We start from the raw sequence: 7,564 nt of genomic DNA, 5'->3' as shown, positions 1-7,564 counted from the left end.
AGAAAAAAAAAGAGTATATTAAGTAATATTTGAATTAAACAAAAGAGCATGGGAGATACATGATCTAAAATCATAATAAAATAAATACAGGACCGGGGACAAAAATAGGTTTCCCAGTTGTATGTATAATTTAATAAAACTCAAGAGTAAAACTTTTGTATACTCAAAACTCCGAATCTACTTTTTGCCCCCACCCTGTAAAGAAACAAACCTGGTGCTGGGAAAGAAGTTGAAAGGCAGAAGAGAAACCAGTCAGACTTCTGTTGATGAAGAGTCAGCTGATGGTAGCTCAGAAAATTATTGCACTTTGATTTTCTGGCCCCTCCGTGTCTAAACCAGAAGTTCCTTTGGTGAATGTATGAACTGTAGCAATAATGTAGGCATCAACATTACACTGGTCAAGAACAAGTGCTTTCTTAGTTACCAGTCTGAGAATAGCCCAACTCAGCAGAAAAAGTCCCTTGTACTATGTGAACCGACCATCTAATTTAAAGAGAATTTTTCTAATCCAGTTGAAGCTGCCAGTTTGCTCCTTCCCTATTCCATCTTTTCTCTCTTTACCCCCAGACATTACCACTACTCTGATTTTTATGTTTATTGTTTTCTTTGCACTTTCCTGTTTTTATTGAGATATAACATACATACAGTCCAAAAACCTTACATGTGCAGCTGCCTGAATTTTTAATCATGAATTTACCTGAGAAACCACCATCTAGATCAAGATACAGAACGTTTCCAGCATGCCACCAGCCTCCCTGTTCAGTAAATTACCTCCAAGGGCAGCCACTATTGTGGTCTCTAATATTATAGATCAGTTTTGCCAGTTTGGGAATTTCATGTAAATGTATCATGCATATGTACTCTTTTTGTGTCTGGCTTCTTTTGTTAGTGTCATCTGAGATTGATCTGTAATGTCAGTAGCAGTAGTTTGTTCTTTTTAATGCTGATCAGAATTTCACTGTGTGAATATATCACAAATTTGTTTGTTTGTTTTTGTTAATCCTCACCCAAGGACATTTTTTCCATGGGTTTTTTTTTTTTTTTTTTTTTTGAGACTGTGAAAGGACAGGAGAGGGAGGGAGAAGGAGGGGAGGAAGAAGAAGAGCGAAAAACATTGATGTGAGAGAGACATCAATTGGTTGCTTCTCACACAAATCCTGCAGCCCAGGCCCATAACCTTGACTGAACCCAAGCCCTTGACTTTGCTGTTGGTTGATATTAGGTTTGGGGTTATTTGCAAACTTCACTTCCATCAACCCATAATACTTCACTGCTAATAGTTTGTGATTTAGAGGTGCTTTGTAGACTTCTTTTGACTTAGCTTACTTTATGAAATCAAAGTCAAATTCTTTAAGTGGTTTGGATCTTGGTTTTCTAAACAAGAGTACCTTTTTCTCTAAACAATGAGAGATTATTTGGTTTGCTTTTACTAGTATAGACCTTTAGGTCCTTAGATCATAGCAACTTAAGTTCTGTTGAGTATACTTTTTTTTTTGTATGTCTTTTTTTTATGTTTATGTAATTATGAGCACTGTTCCTCTACTTATAATTTCAGGAAAGTATCCTTGATGAACTTGACAAAGAAGAGAGTACCCATGATTCTGTGTCTCAAGAATCAGAGTCAGAAGAAGATGGAATTCATGTAGATTCACAAAAGGCCCTTGCTCTAAAAGAAAAGGTACTCTTCGGCTTAGCTTTAGGTTTCTTCAGGTGGGCAGGACGTATAGAAAATCATGTGGATCCCAGGATTTCTTCAACATAGTTTAGGGGGTGTTCACTCTCTAAGTTGTTATTGGCTGTACCCTTATTGGAAGGCTGTATAATTTAGTGATTAGGAGTGTGTTTTCTAAAATCAGATTGCCTAGGTTCAAATCCTGTGATAAGTTCTTTAAATACCTTGTATTAAATTTTCTCAACTGTAAAATAAGATTAATATTATTAATAAACCTCAATGGATTGTTGTGAATATTAAATTAATTCTCATATGTAAAGTGCTTAGACCATAAAGAGAATTGTTCTGGGATTTTAGTAATAGACTGAAGTAACTTAAAATTAGTGTGTGACTCTTGATGTGAATATTATATTTCACGTCTCCATATCACAGGCCATCTGTGCTTACTTTTTGGAATGTTCATCTTTCTGAGGAGTGCCTCATTATTATAAAACTAGGTATATTGCTTTTCAAAAAGATGGCACTTTTTAAACTTCATCTTGATCTTTTTTTTGTTTACATTTCTGCGGGTTATTATTGTCAATAAAAATATATAATGCTAAGTATTTTATTCATTTTTCTGCCAGAACCCTCAGACTGTGACCAAACTATGACTGTATAGCGAATTTCAGCACTTGCAAAAAGATTATTTTGTTTTATTCTCATTTCTTTCTGTTGACCTTGATCACACTGCTAATTAATTATAAAGAGCTGGATAATATTGGCAAAAAATGGCTCTGTAATTCTGTGCCAGTATATATCTGACTTGTATGCTTTTTTCAGGGCAATAAGTATTTCAAACAAGGAAAATATGATGAAGCAATTGAATGCTACACTAAAGGCATGAATGCCGATCCATATAATCCCGTGTTGCCAACAAACAGAGCATCGGCATACTTTAGAATGAAAAAGTAAGGAATTTTTATAATGTGTACATATTTTAGTATGGAGACTGATATTTTAAAATAATTTTTATGACAAGAATGTGTGGGAAGGACTGAAAAAGTACAGTAGGTCCTCGGGTTACGTTGGAAATCCGTTCCTACGGCGCGACTTAACGCGATTTTCGCCATAAGTCGGAACCCGCCTACATAAGCACCTACGTCACTCACATGGAGCACATACACAGCAGTAATGAAGTGAAACAGTAAAAAAAATTTAAAAGAAAGATAACATTTCCTGACCTTTACTTGTGGTAAATAAATAATAAAAACATAAAGCACATATGTACATATGTCGAAATGACGGAACTTTTTTTTTTTTATGAATAAATGGGAGATGGCGATGTAACCATGAAACGACGTATGTTGAGTCTGGCGTAACCCGAGGACTCTCTGTACTACATTTATTTCAGCTGTAAATTCTTATAGCTCACTCTCTCTTACTGAGTTATTTTATTTAAGCCATTTTATTTAAAATATTCAGGTGCTCAAACCATGCCCCGTAGCTCACTTTACTGCAGTGTTCCTCCTCAAAAAATCTAATAATGATGTTCTACACCTAATTCACAAAAGAAAAAGCAAGTAAGCTGGGTGATTTCCTTTTTAGAAATTAATTTTTCTTCATTATTTTGAAAAATTGTTTATCTACTATTTAACCTAGAGAACTTTTATTATGGTAAACTTAAAATATATTCCAACATTAATCTTTAAGTCATAATGACTCTAAATACATTCTTTTTTTTAAAAAATATATTTTATTTTTTACAGAGAGGAAGGGAGAGGGATAGAGAGTTAGAAACATCGATGAGAGAGAAACATTGACCCGCTGTCTCCTGCACACTCCCTACTGGGGATGTGCCCGCAACCAAGGTACATGCCCTTGACTGGAATCGAACCTGGGACCCTTGAGTCCGCAGGCTGACGCTCTAGCCACTGAGCCAAACCGGTTAGGGCTAAATACATTCTTACTGTCGAAGAAAATAAATGTGTTATAGTCTTATCATATGCAGGGAATTTTTAAAAAGATAAACACCATCAAGGAAGACATTCTTACTGTTTTAATTATCATTTGGAAATATGAATTATATTGGTGTCTGAGTTTTTACTATTTTAAATAGCATATTTATATTTATTTTTTTTAATCCTCACCCGAGGATATATTTTTATTGATTTCAGAAGTGGGTTAGGGGGGAGAAAGAGAGAGACATCAGTGTCAGAGAGAAACATTGATCCATGGCCTCCCATACATGCCCCAGCTGGGGATCAAACCCACAACCTAGGTATGTGCCTTGACTGGGAGTTGAACCTGCAACCTTTTTGGTGTACAGGACGATGCTCCAACCAACTGAGCCACCTGGCCAAGGCTAAGTAACCTATTTTTAGATCTTTGAAATTTATGTTATTAATATCCTGACAAATTAGGGGAATATTCATATTTTATAATATTTGATATCTACAATATATATAAGTGCTGAAGAATAATTTTAAATAATCTCACATGAACCCATCACACAATTTAAGAACCAGAACATTATTACTTTTGAGGCTACCTTGCTATACCTCTCCATATGCTGACCCTTTTCACTTCTAGTTAACCACTACCTTCAGTTGTATATTTATCAGTTTTGATTAAAAAAATGTTTATTATATACATAATATATTGTATAACTTTGCTTATTTTTGAACTATAAAAGTATATTATACTGAGTGTAATCTTAAATTTCTCTGAACATTAAATTTCTCAGATTCCTCATGTTTGCATATAGCTGTAGATCTCTTTTTCACTGTTACATACAGTTTCTTTTTAGGAATACACCATGATGTATCCATTCTCCTGTTGCTGAATTGTTGGTTTATTTATTTCTTCCTCTCCTTCTCCCCATTCTCTCTACCACCCATTCTACTTTCCTGCCTTATTTAAAAACATTGATACTATAAACATCTTTCTACATGTTTCTTGGTGCGTGGTGGTAGGGTGTGCACATGTTCAACTTTAAATGGTGATGACCAGCCCTAGCTAGTTTGGCTCAATGGATAGAGCATCAGCCTGCGGACTGAAGGGTCCCAGGTTCGATTCTGGCCAAGGGCACATGCCTGAGTTGCGGCTTGATCCCCAGTAGGGGGCCTGCAGGAGGCAGCCAATCAATGATCCTCTCTCATCATTGATGTTTCTATTTCTCTCTCCCTCTCCCGTTCTCTCTAAAATCAATAAAATGTATTTTTAAAAAAATGGTCATGACCATTTGTTATAAAAGTAGTTGTACAAGGTTACAGTTCCCATTAGCAGTGTATAAGAATGCCTGTTCCATATCCTTTTTTTTTTTTTTTTACTTTTTTTATTGAATTTATTGGGGGTGACATCCTATCTAATAATAGACAAACATGGTAATTGACCGTACCTTTGCTACACCTCCCATTGGCTAATCAGCGAGCTATGCAAATTAACCACCAACAAAGATGGCGGTTAATTTGCATACGTAGGTGCGAAGAGGCAGAGCGAAGACTGAAGGCAGCTCCGGCCGGAGCAGCGAAGGCTTGAAGGCGGCTCCGGCTGGAGCGAAGGCCTGGGTCCCGGCTGCCAGGGGAAGGGAAGGCCTATTGCACGAATCTTTTCGTGCAACAGGCCTCTAGTTGGTTAATAAAAATACAGATTTCAGGTGTACAATTCTATAAGACATCTCTGTGTTGTTGTATTGTGCGTTCACCACCTCAAGTCCTGTTCTGTATCTTTACCAATCTATATAATAAAAGCCTAAGCAACCTTTATTGCAGAATGACCAAGATGACCGGTCACTATGATGTGCACTGACCACCAGGGGGCATATGCTCAACGCAGGAGCTTCCCCCTGGTGGTCAGTGCGCTCCCACAGGGGGAGTGCTGCTCATCCAGAAGCCGGGCTCATGGCTGGTGAGCGCAGCGACGGTGGTGGGAGCCTCTCCCACCTCCGCGGCAGCACCAAGGAGCAGCGAACTTAGTGGTAAGGAGCAGTGAGCAGGCAGGCGGTAAGGAGTGAGGGGTCCCAGACTGCAAGAGGGCGCAGGCTGGGCTGAGGAATCCCCCTCCCCAGTGCACGAATTTTGTGCACCGGGCCTCTAGTACTGATATAATAGGGCTTCTTAATTGTTTTCAGTCAAGGAGTTGTAAAATGGTAATTCATTGTGGTCTTAATTTGCATTTCCCCAGTTTCTAATGAGGCTGAGCATCTTATATGATTATTTACCACTTGTATTTTCTGTGAAATGCTTGTTTTGTCTTTTGGCCATTTTTCTGTTAGGCTGTTTTGCTATTAATTTTTACTTTATTCTAGGTACTAATTCTCTAGTGCTTGCTTGTAGTAATTAATTATCTTCTAATTTGTAGCTTATTTCCTTTATGGAGTCTTGATAAATGGAAATTCATAATTTTAATGTATTTTTAAAAAATGTTAGCACTTTTAAAAATATGATTTGTTAATATAGTTTCCTTCCCTGAGTTTATAATCTCCTGTGTTCTGAAGTTTTTATGTCTTACGTTTCACATTTAAACTTTTTTAAATATGCTGAAGGTAGAATTCCAATTTCATATCTTTTCATATGAATATCCCAATTGTTCCAGCCCTATTTATTGAATATCCATGCTTTCCCCATGGATCTGCAGTGCTACCATGTCATATCTCAAGTTTGCATGGATCTCTTTCTCATCCCTCTATTCTTACATTGATCTGTTGCCTCTTACTAACTCCATTCCACACTATCTTTAATTACTATAGCATTATAATTTTAAGTCTTGGTGGTATAGGGCATGTTATCCTGCCTTATTCTTCAGGAAGGTGTTGGATGTTCTTGGATTTTTGCTTATCAATATAAATTTAGGATCATCTTGTCAAATTTCTTGAAAAATTATGTTGGGATTTTTCTTACAATTGCTTTGTATTTATAGATTAGTTTGGAGAGAATTATAGTTATGTTTTTGTGCCTTATAGATGAATGTGAAATACCTCCGCTTAAGTTTTTTTTTAATATTTTTAAAGACAGTCTTGTAGTGTTCTGGTTTGGCACTTGTACATCCTTAGTTAGATTTGTTTTTTGTTGCTGATCTCTACTAAGGTAGCCACCTTGCTTAACTTTGTTATTTCTAACAATGTCTCTAGATTATTTTAAGTTTTCTAGGTATACCATCATATCATCTAAAAATATCAGTTTTGTTCCTTCCTTTTCAGTCTTTTTAGCTGTCTTTCTTATGGAACTATATTGACCAGGACCTATAATACAATACTGAGAAAACAGTGTTCTTTGCCTTAAAGGTACTGCTACTTAACATTTTACTGTAAAACATTATTGCTTTTAATAGGCTTAACTAAGTAAAAGGAGGTGGGAAATATCCCTTCAGTTGGGAAATTAATCCCTTTTTTGGGGATTTCAGAAACAAATTTTGAAGTTTTAGTTAACAAATGATTTTTATTAACGTCACTTTAATTTCTTTTTTAATTGCAGGTTTGCTGTTGCTGAGTCTGATTGTAGTTTAGCAATTGCCTTGAATAGGAGTTATACAAAGGCTTATGCAAGACGAGGTGCTGCTCGATTTGCTTTGCAAAAATTAGAGGATGCCAAAAAAGGTATTAATATTTTCCAGATCATCGTTATCTAAAATAAAATCTTTAATCATTTAATTTAATAGATGTTATACAAAGAATATTGGATAATCAGAGTTATTACCTTCAGAGAGTTTTCTATATATGAATAAAGTTCATTTTTGTAATTTAAAAAGTTACCTTGATATTTTTGGAAAGAATGCATTATTTGCCAGCAATGAAATTTTGGTTCAAATTCTCATTCCACCATGTATTAGCTGTGTGACCAGGGAAAGGTTATGTATCGTCTCTGGTTTTCAGTTTCTCATCTGTAGAATAGATGTTGGCTATTGTGAGGTTAT

General features: G+C 36.0%; 1 protein-coding gene across 3 annotated transcripts in view; it reads left to right on the top strand.

Annotated features, from left to right (window-relative positions):
* Positions 1-1,552: 1,552 nt before the first annotated feature.
* LOC102419596 (RNA polymerase II-associated protein 3-like) overlaps positions 1,553-7,564 on the top strand; it is a 26,805-nt gene continuing 20,793 nt past the window's right edge. For 2 of the 3 annotated variants that reach the window (XM_023748905.1, XM_006108307.3), the window contains exons 1-3: positions 1,553-1,678; positions 2,495-2,622; positions 7,126-7,247. In XM_023748905.1, the coding sequence (XP_023604673.1) occupies positions 2,555-2,622; positions 7,126-7,247 (190 nt within the window). In that variant the 5' untranslated portion in view covers positions 1,553-1,678; positions 2,495-2,554. Of the gene's footprint in view, positions 1,679-2,492; positions 2,623-6,851; positions 6,936-7,125; positions 7,248-7,564 lie in introns of those variants that run through there. The other variant, XM_023748906.1, reaches the window with a different exon arrangement.

This window comes from Myotis lucifugus, unplaced genomic scaffold, assembly GCF_000147115.1.
Source record: "Myotis lucifugus unplaced genomic scaffold, Myoluc2.0 scaffold_2060, whole genome shotgun sequence".
Classification (NCBI taxonomy): Eukaryota; Metazoa; Chordata; class Mammalia; order Chiroptera; family Vespertilionidae; genus Myotis; species Myotis lucifugus.
This window is presented reverse-complemented; position numbering and strand designations above follow the sequence as displayed.